At 49.4% G+C, this 17,320-nt stretch overlaps 1 protein-coding gene across 3 annotated transcripts in view; it reads right to left on the bottom strand.

Moving 5' to 3' along the window:
- The window catches only part of NCKAP5L (NCK associated protein 5 like), a 43,677-nt gene extending 27,346 nt beyond the window's left edge, over window positions 1-16,331 (bottom strand). Inside the window, exons 1-4 of one of the 3 annotated variants that reach the window (XM_056798288.1) lie at window positions 16,195-16,273; window positions 11,163-11,315; window positions 2,813-2,885; window positions 952-1,074 (exon numbers count right to left, since the gene is read on the bottom strand). In XM_056798288.1, coding sequence (XP_056654266.1) covers window positions 952-1,068 — 117 coding nt within the window. In that variant the 5' untranslated portion in view covers window positions 1,069-1,074; window positions 2,813-2,885; window positions 11,163-11,315; window positions 16,195-16,273. Of the gene's footprint in view, window positions 1-951; window positions 1,075-2,812; window positions 2,886-11,162; window positions 11,316-16,194 lie in introns of all 3 variants that reach the window. The other 2 variants (XM_056798286.1, XM_056798285.1) reach the window with 2 other exon arrangements.
- Window positions 16,332-17,320: the final 989 nt, after the last annotated feature.

Genomic DNA, 17,320 nt, shown 5'->3' with positions numbered 1-17,320 from the left:
CTCAGCCCAACAAGGTCTGGCCTGAGCAGGATCAGGCAGAACCCAACTGAGCTGGACAGCTGCAAACCTCCCCTCAGGAGGCCAACCCGGCGGCCTTGGCAGAGGGCTCGGTCTGGGGCTGAGACAGCTGAGAACTGACCTCGGGCACAGGTCAAACTCGGGGATTCCTTCCACTCCAGGACCAAAGCTAAGCGTCAGCATGCAGACAAAATCGATTCCCCAAAAGAACAAAAGACAGAGAAAAAGTCCAGAGAGAAAAACATTTTGACAAGAGAGATGACCAAAATGTAAGCTGAGGAGAGGCCAGCAATACAAAAGGAAAATGTTAGAAGCCTCAAAGGAAAATGTGAGTCATGGGGTTGAAAGCAGAGCCCCTTCCTTCGTACCCAACAGGCTAAAACATAGTGTAAAAGATCACAGGACCACAGGCCTGAGAGGCTGTCTAGTCCAACCCCCTCATTGTACAGATGGGGAAACGGAAGCAGAGACACACACACACACACAGCCATTAAGTGATGAAGGTGGGAATTGAACTCAGGGCCTCTGGTCCCAAACCCAGCAGCAATCAGTGCTCTCTCCCAAGAGATACAGTCTGCACAGCCTGGTTTAGTCAGGGATGGGGAAGGGGTAAGACTACCTGTCATGTACCCAACACTGTGCTAAGGGTTTTTTTTTTTTTTACAAATATTTCACTTGATCCTCATCACCTTACAAGGTAACTGCTATTATTCTTCACATTTTGCAGCAAGGGAAACCGAGGCAGATAGAGGTGAAGTGACTTGCCCAAGGTCACAGTTCATGTCGGAGACGGAATGTGAATTGGGGGGGTCTTCCTGATTGCAGACATGGCGCCCCACCCACGTCACAGTCAAATTCACGAGAGCAGGCTCTGAAGGTCTCCTGCTCTCCCCCCGCCGGCTCCAGGTCTTCTCCCCAGCCCCACTCTCTTACCTCTAGTTCCCGAAGTCGATGTAAAAGCTCTTGGCACGTCCCCAGCTCCATGGCACTGCTGCTTCCTGGCTTTGGGGCTCCAGGGTCCCCGGCCGGCTCCTCTACTGCCTGCGACATCAAGCTCTGGGAACAACAACAGAAGGACCCAAACAGGTTAACAGGGAAGGGAAGAGATCAGGCTGCTGTCCTCACACAATCCTCATCATCCAAGTCTGGTATGGCACAGGGGCCGGGGAGATGGAGGAAGGAACGCTGCTCTGCGGGCATAAGACCTGGGTTCTAATCCAGGCCGCCCTGATTTCTACTTGTGGAACTGAAGGTGAACAGCGCTCCTTGTGGGGTTTCTGTTTCTTCACAGACGCAGGTCAGAGGTCAGCAAACTTTGCACAGGTCAAACAAAACTGTTTTTACATTTTAAAACAAGACCTTATTGATTATATTCAAACACGTAAAAGCCATCCTTAGCTCGCAAGCCTCAGGCTGTAGCTGGCTTACCCCTGGTGCAGATCCGCGTCCTCCAGCCTGTTTTGATATAACCCTTTTAGCAGTAAAACACTTTTGAGCACGCACTCCTAACATGTGTATGATTTAGTCATACATTATGTGACTGTGCTAATGTTTGTATTAAAACATGCCTGAGAATAAAGATGAACGATGGCCAAGACGAACACATTCGATTCTAGAGTCAAGGGGGACCCACTGGAGTTTAATGGTCAGACCCATGATTTGTAGTGGTGTGGGAGGCAGCCGGAGATCGTGGCTGGGGCCAAGAGGCTCTTACGATAATGCGGGAGAGAAGGAAAAGGCCTGAACAGGAGGGCAGCGTCGTCAGTGAGGAAGAGCTCAGGCCTCTCCGGAGGTAGAAATGACGAGACCGACAGAGAAGAAGGGGGGCCACCAACGCGGCGTCCGGCAGAGCCAGGGAGCCGCCGCCGTGTTCTTCGCCGCCCCGTGGGGCGGTTTCTTGGCGAAGACGCCGGAGCGGCTGGCTATTTCCTTCTCCAGTTACTTTTACAGATGCGGAAACGGAGGCAAACAGGGTCCGAGCGCCTTGCGCAGAGCCGCTGTCCGAGGTCAGGTTTGAACTTGGGAAGAGGCGTCTTCCTGATTCTAGGCCCGTCTCCTGCATCGACGGGGCCGCCTTCCTGGCCACCTGCCTAAGCTTGGAAATGAAAACCTCTCACTGCTATTCCCGAACCACACGTGTGACAGAGGCCCGCAAGGCCACTCCCCCAGGGGCTCCGAGTGCAGCACACACCCAGCTGTGCTGCTCCTCCCGGCTAGAGGGCCTCCTCGGGGCGCAGAGGCCTTCTCCTTCGACCGCCCAGGGCTGAGCCCGGCCCGGCCCCCAGGAAGTGACTGGCTGGGGCTCGAGTCTTGGCTCTGCGGTACGGATGACTCCTGGGCCTCGGCTTCCTTCTCTGTGAAACGAGGAAGTGGAACAGACGACCTCCAGGGTCCTTTCCAGGCCTGGTCTATGGACTCACGGGCCGGGGCTGGAAGTTTCTCCTCCTGTAAGACTGCGCATGGTGGAGGAGAGGCCGGCTGGCTTCATCCCACTATTCCTTCTCCTTAAAAACAAACCCACGTCTTGGCGGGTCTCAGAAAGGATTCGAAACACCCTGCAGGCCCACAGCAAAAGAGCAGTAAGGCCAGGCCCCCGGGCTCAGGTCCTCTGGCCTCCAGGCTGGGCTCTCTAGCCACTGGGCTGCCCAGCTGCCCCAGGCTCGTCTTTTCCACAGACGTCCAAGGTTCCTATCTTGTGCCTGTCTGAGCATCAGGGCCGGCCCTTTCCGGCTTCCACTCTTCAGGCGCGTTCCCCACCCGAGCCGGGTCCACATGCCCCTGGGAAGCCCCTCACCTCTCTCTCCGCTCAGCAGTTTGGGATATCACGGCAACAGGAGTCAGCGGTCACCTTGCTTCAGTCACCAGGCCTGGAACGGGAAAGCAGAGGCAGAGTCATCTTCTCTGGGCTAAGCTTTGGCGGCCCTCTACGGCAGCGCCCCCCCAGCACACCCAGGCTGGGTAGATCACGGACAACACGGCAAGCCGCTGTGATCCCCCCTTCTCCCCCTAGAGCTAGAGGCTTGTGTTGGGACCTGCAGAGCCAGGACATTCAGTGCTCCCACCCAGCAAAAGCTAGCGGTTACAAGATTTATAAGGTCTCCTGTCCCCCTCTATCCTTCCCCTTTTCAGGCATTTTTTTCCTTTTGCAAACTATTATTTTTATTATTATTATTTTACTTCCCTAAAATTTCTCCAAGAAGCCATTTCCTTCCTCCACCTTAGAAAGCTATTTTACATAATATTTTATAAAGAAAAAGAGGGACCCCCCCAGTCAACCAATTAAAATAGTGGAAAAGTCTGAAAACAAATGCGATATATGACACCTAAGGACTCTCACACCCCTGGCAAAAGAGTGGGGGAGAGATGTTTTCTCATATCTCTTCCTGGGGCCCTGCTGATTCTTTGTAATTCTACAATACTGACTTTTGATCATTTTGAGGTTGTTCTTGCCCATTCCAATCGCTACACCCCCATCCACTTTCCATGGACATCTCAGGAGCATTTACTAGTTCCTTCACCCATAAGTCTTCACTTTACCAGATAAGGAAAATCAGCTACATATAGTCAAGGGATCGATCCCAGAAGCCTCCAAAATTCCCTAAAACAAAATTCTTGCTTTTTCCTATTTTCCTTGCCAGGATCCTTACTTTACCTTTATTCTTTTCTCAACTCACTTGCTAGCCTCAACACTGTTAAGAACTCATCCCAGTCTGCTGGACTTTTAGCCAGTATCATCTCCTTACTCATGTCTCCCCAGTTTATCTCTGAGGTCTTGATGGCTTCCCTTTCTCCTGCAGGAATACAAGTATTTTAATGCACCAAATCACTATTAGTTATAGAGAAATGCACATGAAAACTCTGAGATACCTCCTCACACCCACCAGATAAATGTTAGAGGCGATATGGGAAAGTTGGGACACTCACTAATACCCTGTTGGTGGAACTATGAACTGATCCAACCACTCTGGAGAGTAACATGGAACCATGCCCAAATGGTCTTAAAACCATGCACACTCAGTGTAATGTCCCTGAACAATCTGCAGGGATCTAGGAGAAAAAACGCTATCCATAAGCAGAGGATAAACTATGGGAGTAGAAACACCGAGGAAAAGCAACTGCCTGACTACAGCGGTTGAGGGGACATGACAGAGGAGAGACTCTAAATGAACACTCTAATGCAAATACTAACAACATGGCAATGGGATTGAATCAAGAACACATGTGATACCCAGTGGAATCACGCATCAGCTATGGGGGGTGGGGGGGAGGAAAAGAAAATGATCTTTGTCTTTAATGAATAATGCTTGGAAATGATCAAATAAAATACTATAAAATTAAAAAAAAAAACAAAAACTATGCACACTCTCTGACCCAGCAATGCCACCACGGGGTCTGTATCCCAAAGAGATCGGAGATAAGGGAAAAGGATGTTTCTGTACCAAATATTATTAGCAGCTTTTTTTGTAGCAGCCAAAAATTGGAAACTGGGGAATAGCTGTTCTGATGGAATACCATATGAAATGATGAACAAGAGAAGTTCGGAAAGACCTGGAAAGACTTGTATGAACTGATGCAAAGTAAAGTGAGCAGAACCAGGAGAACACTATATACAGTAACAGACATAGTACATGATGTTCCCCAAAGAACCCCAAGGGACTTATGCTTTCCACAGTCAAAGAAGGAACTGCTGGGAGTCTGACGGCAGATCCAAGCATGCCATCTTCCATTCTATTTCCTTTGTGAGCTTTTTATTGTATGTGTGATAAGTATCTTCTGCCACGACATGAGCCATATGAAAATATGTATTACATGAAAGCATTGGTATAACTTATATCAGACTATATTTACTCTCTGGGGTAATGGTGGTGGTAAAGGGAATGTGAATTGTAAAATGTCAGGAAAAAGTTGTCAAACATGTTTTCTACATGTAATTGGGAAAAAAACCCACAAAAATACTCTATATGTGCATACACATATACCCCAACACACTTAATTTGAAGCTATGGAGCAGGGCAGTGTTTTATTATATGATCTCAGAGTAGTCGGAAACCTTAGAGGCCATCTAATCTGACTTAAACATGCACAGGAAATCTCTTGTTCTCAAAAAAATAAAATAAAAATAGGATTATAGTAAAAAAATCACAGACTCTGCAAATGTAACCATCTTGTTTGAAAACACAGGAATTTACTTCAAAGGAAGCTTTGATATTCACTAGTCAGTTCATCTTTTTGGGCCAATTTCTTAATTTTTTTTTTATTTTTTATTTTTTTTTATTTTAAACCCTTACCTTCCGTCTTGGAGTCAATACTGTGTATTGGCTCCAAGGCAGAAGAGTGGTAAGGGTAGGCAATGGGGGTCAAGTGACTTGCCCAGGGTCACACAGCTAGGAAGTGGCTGAGGCCAGATTTGAACCTAGCCAATTTCTTAATTTATAGAATAAGAGGATTGGATTAAATGACTTCTAAAGCCCTCTACATCTTCCCCAAGTAGTCATTTTGGGGAACAAAATGGCAACTGTGGGTAAAAGGAAAGAACACAATTTTAAAATACCCTTTTTAGAAATTAGTCAAGTTTGTTATTTTAGGAACAAAACAAAATATCACATGTAACTTTGTTCATAAAATCACCAAATTATATCATTAGAAATGTGCATTTCTAAAATAAAATCTTTGAAAAAGTTTAGGAAAACAAGGAGTTTTGTTCCCCCTGATTTGGCTGGGAAAAAAAACCCAATAAAGTACTTGTATTTAAAAATTGGGTTTTCCTCCCACATTTTTCCATCTCCCTTCTACATTCTAAGTATTCGTATTTCTGAGAAGGCAGAATAGTAGAGTGTGAATTGAATTTGGAGTCACAATGGGTGGGTTTGAAGTCTTTTTCATTAATTTACCCAAATATTAATTAAAAACTCGCTATATACCTAATGTTCTTCTAGGTCCTGTAAGACATACAAAGATGTGTAAGTCACAAATAAGCCCTGCTCTCCAAAAGGCAGGCACCCACCCAACTCCACTGAAAGAGCTAGAAGTCCTTGGGGAGAGACCTACTCAGTTCTGATCCAGTCATTCTGGGGCTGATCCTGAGAAAGGATGACAATGGGATCTATTCCCAGCCCAAGGGACCACACGACTGCTAGTGGGGAGACAGAGGCAAGGACAGTACCTCACAGAGCCACGGTCCCAACTCCCTTCTTAAGAGATACGCACATCTTTGTACCAGGCCCTCACACATGGGAGACGTTAAGTTTGTTTGAATGCTGGAACACAAGCATGAATGAATAAACCCCTCCTTCAGCTGAAAACGTTTTCCCTCTGGACAATCTGGGGATGTGCCTTTCCCTGTAACCTACAGACCAGGTGGCAAAGCGGAGGAACTAGCAACGACAGCGCTTTAAGGTCTGCGCTTGGGTCCTGACAACAATCTTGGGGTGTGATAGGTGCTAGCACCCCCATTTCCTAGCTAAGCAAACTGAGGCCCACAAGTTAAGGGACTTGCATGGTACCCCGCAGCTGGTGAGTCAGTCTCTGAGATGAAATCTGAGCACCTGGCTCTTCCTGATTTCACTCTCTACGACGTCATGCTCCAACAACTCTGAAAAGGAAGGCAGCCCCAAGTCCTGTCTCTCAGACTCTGGCACCCCACCTCCAATGACCTGGGGCCAGTCCCACTTTCCCTTCCCTTGGAGGAATTCTTGAGTATAATTCTCACTCCAAAAATCTCTCTGGGGTTACCCATCCCTTTTAAAACTGTGCACACAACAGAGCACAAATGGGGACCTATATTCTCTCTCAAATGCCCCCCTTCTCCCCTGGCTCAGTTTTGCCTCCTCTCCCCCCAGCCCCTAACAGCTGGCATCCAAGGACTGGGAGTATAGACCTAGGGGATGCTCCAACATGGGGAAGGGGGAGAAGGGTCAGGATTGGACCTGGTTCTGGCCCCCGAGACACTGGCCAAGGTCAAAGGAAGGCTCCCTCAGGGTCTTCATGCCAGTCCTCCCAGAGTTCCTGGGTATCAAAGCCAGGAACCAGAAGTGTGGGAAGAACCGGTAGTAGTGCTGATGGTGTGTGGTGAGGGGCTCATGGTTCCCCTTCCCCATCTAGGACAACTGGCCCCACCAGACACAAGGGAAGAAGAAAGGCTCTGTTCTAGAGGGCCAGGGGTGGCTCCCCTTCCCTCTGAGCCTCCTGTCCATGTCCTCAGGGGTCCTGTCTGGTGTCCGAGGTGGATCTGGGGTCCACAGATGGCAAAGGCTACCAGGATATCAGAGGAATATCTCCTTTCCCCCAAACAGGCAGGCTCCCCAGCTTTAGCACAAGCCCAGGAACAAAAAGAGCAGCTGCAGTGGGGGAGACTGGAATACAAGACAATGGGTTTATTTATAGGGTCACACACAGGGCTTCTGCAGGCTCGGCCCTGTCCCTCGGGGGAGTCCAGGACTCTTGCCACCTTCTATCCAGGCTTCACTCTGGGGTGATTCTTGTGATTTCCATCCTCACTCCATGGAATACTGGCTTTCGATTCTGCATTTCTCAATCCAGGACCCATCTTCAGGGTCCTCCTCCTCCAACAAGTCTTCCCTGACTACTCTGCCCACACCTCCTCTTTGTAATAAAATGACAATAAAACATAATCATTTCAGTGGGGTGAGGGGCCAATCTCTGTGTTACTCTCTCAAGTTCCACCGCTAAACCCTCTTCCCCCCAGCTCTACCAGTCTCTATCAGTCTTAGCCATCTGGGATTCTGTCCACATTTGTACCTGACCAGGGCCATGGCCTTGGGGAAGCTCCCAACGGTGGCAAGCTTTAGTGTTTTCCTCTCCGAAATGAAGCGAACCCCACCTTGCTGACCTGTCACCAGCCCCCTCCTCTGTCCTCTCTCCAGGCTGCCTCCAGCCCCAAAGGACAAGGACACCAGCAGCTTCTCAGCCTTCTGGGTAGAAGCAAGATTCTTCCCCGAGCCTGCACGCGAGAAGACCCCATGGGCACCAGGATGTGAGGAAAGGGGCTCCCCTCATCACACTCGGTCGGTTCGGTTCCCGACTCCCGCACAGCTCCCAAACTTCCAGTCAGAGCCCCAGGGTGACCGCCTGCCAAGGGAACGGGCGCTGGCACTCAGGACAGCCATCTGTGCCCGAGCGGCTCCGAGCCTGACCCAGCTGTCGGGGTGTGACTGGCTCTGCCGAAAGAGGAAGAAGAGAGAGGAGGGTGCAAGAGGAATCTTGGTTCTTCAGGCTCAGCTCTCCCCCTTATCTGGGAACCGGATCCTTAATTCCCACTCAGAATCAAGCAGGATGGTTAACCCTTGGCAAGACGAACCTCCCTGGGTCACAGCTCTCCCATCAGGCCACAGTGAAGATGAATGAGGTCATGTCTGGTTTGAAACAATAATGGCAGCAAAGTGGCAGGATATAAGATAAACCCACACAAGCCACCAGCCTTTCTGCATATTACCAACAAAATCAGCAGGAAGAGACCGAAAAATTCCACTCAAAATAAATAGAGAATGTATAAATATTTGAGAGTTCATCTACCATGGCATGCATGAAAATTATATGAAGACAACTATAAAACCCTATGAAACAGTCCTAAAGAATTAGAGAGGTCGTAACTGTCCATGGTTGGGCCATGCTGATATATAAAAATTATACTTCCTAAATTCACTAGCTTTTTTTAGTGCCAAACCAATGAAATTACTGAAGGATTATTTTACTGAGCTAGAAAAAATAAAACTATAACAAAAATAAAAATAAAAAATAACAACACATTTTGGGGAAAAAATGTCCAAAATCTCAAAGGAAACAATGAAAAAAGGTGGGAAGGAGGTCTAGCAGTATCAGATCTTAAGCTAAACTCCAAAGCAGTAATTGTGAAAATTACTTGGTTAAACAACAGAAGAGTTATCAGCTGAACAATTTTAGGCAAATAACATTCGAAAGCAAGTGAACATACTAGCACAGATTTTGATAAATTCAAAGGTCCTAACCACTCGGCAAAGGACTCATTCACTATTCAACAAAACCTCCTGGGAGAGAGTTAGAAAGCACTTTGGCAGAAATCAGTTTAGACCAACACCTCATAGCAACGTCAGTCACATCAACAGATTGGGATCGAGGAAGGAAATACTTCTGCAACTCTGGACCGAGGAGGAGTTCATGAACAAACAGAGCAGACAAGATCATAGAACATCAGACTGACCATTTGGAATATATTACATAAAATTGAAAAGTGTTGCAAGAACCAAATCAATGCAATTAAAATCAGAAAAGATCATTATCTAGAAAGTCTGCAGTTCTTACAGAGACAGGACTCTGGGTCTAAGATTTCATTTCACTGAGAAATATTTGGGGTTGAAGAACAGGTTGGCAATCCCTTCAAGAAGAATTCCAGGAGGGCAGTTAGGTGGCTCAATGGATAGAGAGCCAGACCTAGAGATGGGAGGTCCTGGGTTCAAATCTGGCCTCAGATACTTCCTAGTTGTGTGACCCTGGGCAAATCACTTAATGCCCATTGCCTAGCCCTTATTGCTCTTCTACCTTGGAACCAATACACAGTATTGATTCTAAGATGGAAGGTAAAGTTGTTTAAAAGAAAAAAGAGAGAGAATTCCAAAGCCTTATTAGCAGCATGGCATAACAAAGAGAGACTTGAAGTCAGGAAGTCCTGGGTTTAAATCCTACCTCAGATCCTTATTAGCTGTGTGATCCTGATTAAATCACAAGATCAAAGATTTAGAGTTGGAAGATATCTCAGAAGCCACCAACACTGACTCCCTTATTTTATAGGAAAGGAAACAAGGCTCAGAGAGTTTATGCAATTTAACCCAGTTACATATCCAGGAGTGGCTGATGTGGAATTTGAATTTAGGGCTTCCTGACTCTTGTCTATTATGCTCCATTACACTTTCTCTGACAAGCTCCTCAAGAGTAAATAGGCATCATAGCAGCACCAATCTCACAGTGGAGTGAAGCTCTGAAGAGCATCAATTGTCAAGTGCTTCACAGAGCTTCAGGCACTGTCAATGCTGGTTATTATTTGATGGATCCCATCTTGGGCCCCTCTGCCCCCAGCCTTGCCCCACAGCTTCCCCAAGGAAACAACAGAACAAAGAGGAAAAGCCTTCCACTGTACCCCAGGGCCAGGAAGTGAGGTCCCCTCAGCAAAGGAAATGAAGAGTCACAAACCAGTTCTCCCTGAGCCTCTGGAGCAGGCCCTGCCTGGAAGGGAGGGCTCAGCAGGCCAGGGACCAGGGGCAGGGTAGTGTCTCCTCCTTTCCTGACCCAGAGACTGAATGGGGGAAGGAGCTGCCTCTGTCCAAATATAGACATTGGCTCCCACATTCTTCAGGCAAAGTCAACAAGGGGCTTAGCTCAGTATTAACACACCTGGGGCCCAGGGCAATGAGATGGGTAGGATATCTTGGTACAATATTCTAGTCTAAGGTTATGAAGAAAGTGGGCTCCTAAGGCCCCAGGAGAAAGAGGGCTAATCCTAAACCATCTGATGGTTTGGGGGCTCCCCAAAGCCAGAGGCATCTGAAGAACCCTTCCATCAAGGGCTAGAAGCATCCAAAGAAAATCTTGTGTCCTTTGAGTTTACCCGTCTACCCTGGGGCAGGCATACTGAGCCAATGGGTCAGTCTCCCCAGGAAAGAAAGGCCTAAGGCTATCAGACCTGTAGAATTCAGTGGATGAGAAGAGCGGCTGGACCCTTTCTCATTGGGGAAGGGAAGGAATGGGGGGGGGGGTAGGCTATCCTATATATAGGGAGAAGGGCTGAGCTAACCAATAATCTGTTTGTCAAAGACTCTGAGCTGGGCACCTCCTGCCCATAGGAAGAGACTCTGGAATAGAGGAAGAAAGCTGGAACTATTGCAACAGAGGTTGAAAATGGCGGCCTGGTATTGGCTAGAGAGTGGGAGAGCACTGGCTCTAAGAGGTGCCCAGGGCTGCTGCAGTCAGGTCCTGAGGGTGTCTGAACAGATCCTCATTCCAAAGGGCCAATTATATCCCCCACATCAAGCCAAGGCCAGAACTTGGGTGAATCAGGCCCTGGGAACCTTCACCATGAAACCACTCCAGAGCCACACCCTAAGTTGGAGGGGCCCCCAAACCCCAGCACAGGCCCTTCGTGCTCTCATCCGCACCTGATTCTAGAGTCCAGGAAGGGAGGCAGTGCAGGATCCAGGGGATCCTGGGAGACAGCAACGTGGGAGAGGCAGAAGGCCGGGGAGCAAAGACCCACTGTGATGAAATACTTCAAGCGCAGGCCCAGGAACAACCCCACGTGATTTCTTCTCCTAAAACGTACAGGAGAAACACAGATTCAGGCCTGGCATGGCCTTTTCTCCGCTGCAGCAGTAGAGTTTTTCAGAAATCGTAATAACATCAGTGATAATTCCCTTTAATAACCACTTGGTCTCCACAGATCCTTTCATCTGTACAGCTCCCAGGGCTGGGCAAACGGTAATTAGTGGATGGAGTCACACCCTGGTGATGGCATGCTATTAACTCACTGGCACATGCAGGGAAATTGAGGCACAAGGAAAAGATGGTCTTTCCTTGCTGGACTCAGGACCCCAACTAGGTGTGAGGAGTGGCCAAACTGGCTTCCAAACTTTATCAGGAACTGGAGGGGGTCCCTGAAGCCTCCTACCCGAGACAGCAAGCACAAGGCTGGATGTCTGGGGTGGGTGTTAAATGAAGGCAGGAGAAAAGTTTCACATCTCATGTGCCCTGGAGGATGGCAGGTGTGAGGGCCCTGCTCCCTGCCCAGGCTAGGGAGCCAGATTGATATAAAATGGTTAAAATAAAAGTGGGTACCCACAATAACTTGGGGGAGCATCTACCAATGTCAACTATCACACACTAAGAAAGGCAGCTACCTTGTGGCTCTTGTTCATCATAAGGCAGAATCTTCCCAAGTTCTGGCTCTTAATTTGTCCATTGAAGCTCTCTTTTCTTACTGTCCCAGGCCTGCATCTCTCTCTGTCTTTTAAACCCTTACCTTCTGTCTTAGAATCAATATGGTGCATGGGTTCCAAGGCAGAAGAGTGAGAAGGGTTGGACAATGGGGATTAAGTAATTTGCCCAGAGTCACCCCACTAGGAAGTGCCTGAGGCCAAATTTGAACCCAGGACCTCCCATCTCTAGTCTTGGTTCTCTATCCACTGAACCACCTCAATGCCCCCATTTCCTGATCTCTTAAACAGGGGCTATATACAGTGGCACAGCCCAAACTGTTCATCTAATGATGCAGAATACAACATGGGCAAAGACCTGCTTCTACCCTGCTGCCAACCCCAGAGGTGCCAGGAGAGGGAGGGAAAAAATGAAGGTAACAAAGAACAGACATTTTTGGTGTCTTTCCCTCTTTTCCTTTTAACCATGGTGAACCAGGGTAGGATAAAAGGTAATCTGATCTCCCCACAGATGGAAAAGATAGACAGAGGCAATGCCCAGGAAAACTCAGACAGAACAATGAAACCAAAAGGGCTTGGGGTAAGATGCAAATAGCTGCTCTCAGTGTTCTCTAAGAACAGGTTTGAATTTAAGATTTCCCTATTTTAAGACCTTTGAGTGATTTTCCTAGACACACCACAGATCTTATTAGTGGCTCCAGAAGGTTCTTGCTCATTCTCAAGGAACATTTAAATGAATACCCATCAGAGAGACACCAGGACCAGCTTTCAGAAACCCAAGGTACAATATAACCAATTATTTAATGCTCTGCCCATGCCTCTCTCTCATTCCCAATCCCCAGTCAGATGGACCCTCTCAGGTGAAGTGGAGGATGCTATGAATCTGTGGAAAAGACACTGGGCTGGGAATCAGGAAACTTAGGGTCTATAACCAACCAATTATGTGATCTAAAGCAATACCGAGTAATAATAGAAATAAACATTTATATAGTGTTTTACAACTTTCTGATTGGTAAGGTAAGTAGTGATCACTAATGTTCTCATTTACAGATGAAGAAACTGAGGTCCAACGAGGTAACATGATTTGCCTAGAATCACCATGGTATGTATAGGAAGGAACTGGAATTTGAACTAGATCATCTCACTCCTTCTTAGGCAGGCTCTTCCTAGTAAACCAGGCTGATCCTCTAGGCCTGTTTCCTCATTTGTGAACCAAAGAACTGGACTAATCTTTCAAGTCTTCTAGTATTTACATTCCAAAATTCTGTCCTTTTGTATGCAGTGTTATGGTTATTTGAATTAATTTGCATGTGCATGTTACAAAACCTAAATATGGAAGAAATCCAATCCAACCAATTCATCAGTAATAGTTCAAGACGGTCTTTGGTGGTACAAAGGCACAGCTGCTGTGAAAGAGGCAATCTGTAGCACTGGACATCTGGGAACAATAGTGCCACCACAAAGATGTAGGGTGACCTTCCTTTACAACAAGGGTTCTTGACACTTTTTTTTGCTCAACAGATGCCCCTGGCAATCTGGTTGAAGCCAAAGAGCCCCTTCCTTAGAAAGAAGTTTTTAAATGAATAAAATAAAGTATTAGAAAGGATCACAATAGGAACCAATTAGGCAGAAGTATAGATTTAATTTTTCCCCCCAACAAAGTTCCTGGAACCACTAAAAACTACTTATAGACCTTTTGGGAAGGGGAGGGGAATGTCTGAGGACTTGAGGTTAAGGAGATGCCTCTCCCATCTCTCAGGCAGGGTCACTCCTAAACTCATTCTCAAACTGGACTCACAACCTCCCACTCTGGAGAAGAAGTGGCTGTTATTTCGTAACTGTCAGTGGATAATTCAACTTCATCTAGGGTGGTGGGGGGAGAGGCTATATGTCAGTGTAAATGCTTTTGACAAACAACTTTTATTCTGGGTGGCACACAATCCATACCAGGGGCTCAGGAAAGTCCATCAAGATATTCTCCCTCATTTCTATGGTCAATGCCATCTCCTACTAGAAATTCAGCCCCAAAGGACAACTGGGCTGAAACTCAAGGTCTCCACTGTGCCAGGCAAGTGGACAGAGTCACTATAAGCACAAACTCTAATGGTTCCCAGTACCTCTAACCTGCATTTTTCCCTCCAATGTTCTCCTTAGCACCTGGGAAACCAAGGATAAAAACAAATAAGAGGGACAGAGGGGCCTCTGGCTCCCAGGCAGAGGAACATGTTCCAACCTGGAAAGCCAGACTCCAGGGAAAGCCCTTGCACCCAGGAAAAAAAAAGGGAGTTCAGGAACAATGAGGTAGGGGCTACCTCATCCCGGCTGCCAGGATGGTAAGAAGAGAATCAGAAAAAGAAAACTTCTGTCAGAGCTCCTGAGCCCTGGGGGATGGGGTGAAGGAAAAGCCACAGGGCCAAATGGGTGTAGGGCAGTGAAGCACTCCCTCCACCTTACCCTCTCCCAGTGAGAGAATGGATGAGCTTTTTCCCTGGCCCAGATCCTAAAACAAGTCCAAACAGCTGAGCTACAAACTCTTTCCTGGGAATCTGCCTACCTCACTGCCCTCCTCCTCCCTCCTCACCCCCAATCAAAGTACCAACTCAAACATTGGAAGAGCCAAGGTACCTCAGCAGGGGCCATAGTGCTGCCAGCTTTGCCAGCCTTGCTGCAAATAAAGAAGCCTGGGAGGGTATCTGCTGCCATCTCCCCTCTAGTTTCCCAGCCTAAGAATCTGCTGTGTAAAACCAAGCCATACAACAAGTACATTTAGACATCCAAACCAAGCTCCTGGCTCAAGCCTCAGGCCCAGGATTTCTTTCTCTGCATAGTGGCACCAGTTTCAGCCCACTACCCTTTGGGGCTGGCTGCCTACCTTTAGGGACAATAACCCTTTTCCTTCCTGGTCCTTTCCCTCTGCTGCCTTATGTGTGGAGAAGATGAAGGATGCTTGAAGGACCAAGGTCACCTCACCCTTGGACCATCTGTTTGCAAGTCAAGGCCCAGCTGTAGAAGAACATCTGCTAGGGCAAAGCTATGGAGCTGTTCTCAGCCTGGAAGCCCATCAGCTGAGGGTGAGGAAGGGCCCAGGAGAATTTTGCCACATCCCTCCTTGACAGCTATCTCAAAGGACTAGGGCTCTCCCCCACTGGCTGGCAGAGCCTGCATGGAGAAGGGCCAGTGGCCCAGGCTATGGGTGCCAGTTATTTTTCCTCAAGGTTACAGATGAGAGGAAGACCACCCCCATCCCATTCCCCCAATCAGAAGGCTTTCAGGCTGTGCTTTTTGTTGTTGTTTGGAGGCTGTGGAGGAAGAGAGTGTCACATAAAGTCTCCCTAGGAACCTCACCAGCCTGAACTCCCAATCTCGGTCTAGAGGGGCAGAGATGTCTGAGGCTGGGTACTGGGGAAACGAGAATACTCAGTCAGCTGAGCCCAGGGCCCTGGGCGCAGGGAGAGGAGCCCAGGGATGGCCTCAGTGACCCTTGGGCAGGGGCCAGGGCGCGGGGAGGGACGAACCTTGCAAGTAAACGCAGGGGCTGGGGGATGGTCTGGAGCGCCTTACTCCAGTCAGGGTGGGGGGCCAGGTGGGTCTCAGTGACCCGGGGCAGGGGCTGGGAATTGGTGTGGAGCGCCGCACTCCGGCCTGGGTGGGGACCAGTGTGGGTCTTAGTGACCCAGGACACGGTCTTGGGGGGTCGGTCCCAAGCGTCGCACTCGGGGTGGGGGCCGCGGCGGGCACAGCGCATTCCCCGCATTCTTCTGGCACCGAGGCCGAAGGGCCCGGGCCGCCTAGGGGAAGGGGCTGCGTAGGCCCCATTTCCTGCACAGCCCACCCCCATTCCAGCCTTGTCTCAGTCTCCACTCCTCTCCCACTGCCCCCCAGCGCGGGGGGGGGGGTTCTGAGCCGTTGGGGGGGCTGCCCCCCACCACAGGGCCAGGATTGGAGCCGTCCGCAATGCGGGGGGTGGGGGAGCGGGGCGAGCGGGACAAGGTCAGAGACTCAGTAGCAAGGAGGGGGCTGGCCCGGAACCCCCCCCGCCCCTCCAGTTTCCTTCCGGGGACACGGAGCGTGCGCGGGGCTGGGGGGAGGGTGGGGGGCCGCGGGCGGACAGAGCCGCGGGCGGGAGGGCCCCCTGGGAAGGGGGAGGAGGCTGGGGGGGCGTCGGGGCGGAAGGCCGCGCTGCCACGAACGCGTTAACCCGCCTGGGTTGGGGCTCCCGCCAGTCTTCCCCACCAAGACCAGAGTGGTCGGGACTCACCGAAGACTGGGGCCGGGGCCGCGCCGGGCCAAATCCACTGGGTCCATGGCGGTTGCGGCTGCAGCAGCGGAACAGGAGCGAGGGGCGGAGGAAGGCAGGGCTCAGACCGCCGCCTGATGTCAGGGCTTTAAAGGGGCCCTCTGGCCCCGCCCCCTGCCGCCCTAAGTCCGCCTCCATAACCGGCTCAGCCAATCCTCGCCTTCCTCCGGGATGCAGGCCCCGCCTCTCGCCACTGCCAGATGTTCCCGGCCCGAGTTGGGCTCCCCGCCACCGCCACCCCCCCAATCGCGCGCGCCGCTTCCGCCCAGCCTGGGAGACACTGCCCGCTAGCCTAACCGGCCTGGTCCACCTTTTCCGAGCCTGGTTGAATGTCTCTGGGTCAGGGTCGGGGGAGAGGCTCCGGGGGCCGCGCGTGGAGACGGGCGTGTCCCGCCGTGTGCACACCTGCGTGCACGTGTCTTTTGTCAGCCCTAGTGTTTGCATCCGCAACTAGACTTGGGACGACTCTGGGCGTGATGCATATTGAGATTCCCTCCTCGGCCTCGCGTGCCCTCGGAGCCAGCAGCCCAAGCAGCGGGCTGCAGGTTTCCGAAGTCCAGCCGGACCGCCCGTCAGTTTCGTTTTTGTTATGTTGACACGGCCAACATTGCCCTGTACTAAGGCGGATCCAGAAAATGCGGACCTGAAAACAGGAGGGGGGCTGCCAGCTGGTTTTTACCGGCCCAGATTTTATTTTACATTTTTTGTTATTCGGCACTCGACAGATATTTACAAACGTGGCCAGAAGAAACAAAAAACGCTGTCTTAATTTTATTACATTGCTGTTCAGCCCAGTGACGTTTTGTGACTTCATTTGGGGTTTCCTTGGCAAAGATACTGGAGTGGTTGGCCATTTCCTTCTCCTGCTCATTTTTCAGATGAAGAAGCTGAGGCAGAAAGAGTGAAGCGACCACTAGTAAGTGCCTGAGATCACATTTGAACTCAGGTAAAAAAAAAGTTTATACAATAAAGGGATGTTGAAAATTGCTATCACATGTACTTGGGAAAATTTAAAAAAACTTTTAATAAAGAAAAATATTAGTATATACAACAGAGGGCAGTTAGGCAGACTCAGTGGATTGAGAGT

This window comes from Monodelphis domestica, chromosome 5, assembly GCF_027887165.1.
Source record: "Monodelphis domestica isolate mMonDom1 chromosome 5, mMonDom1.pri, whole genome shotgun sequence".
Taxonomy (NCBI): Eukaryota; Metazoa; Chordata; class Mammalia; order Didelphimorphia; family Didelphidae; genus Monodelphis; species Monodelphis domestica.
The sequence above is the reverse complement of the archived record's forward strand: the minus strand, read 5'-3'. Positions and strand labels throughout refer to the sequence as shown.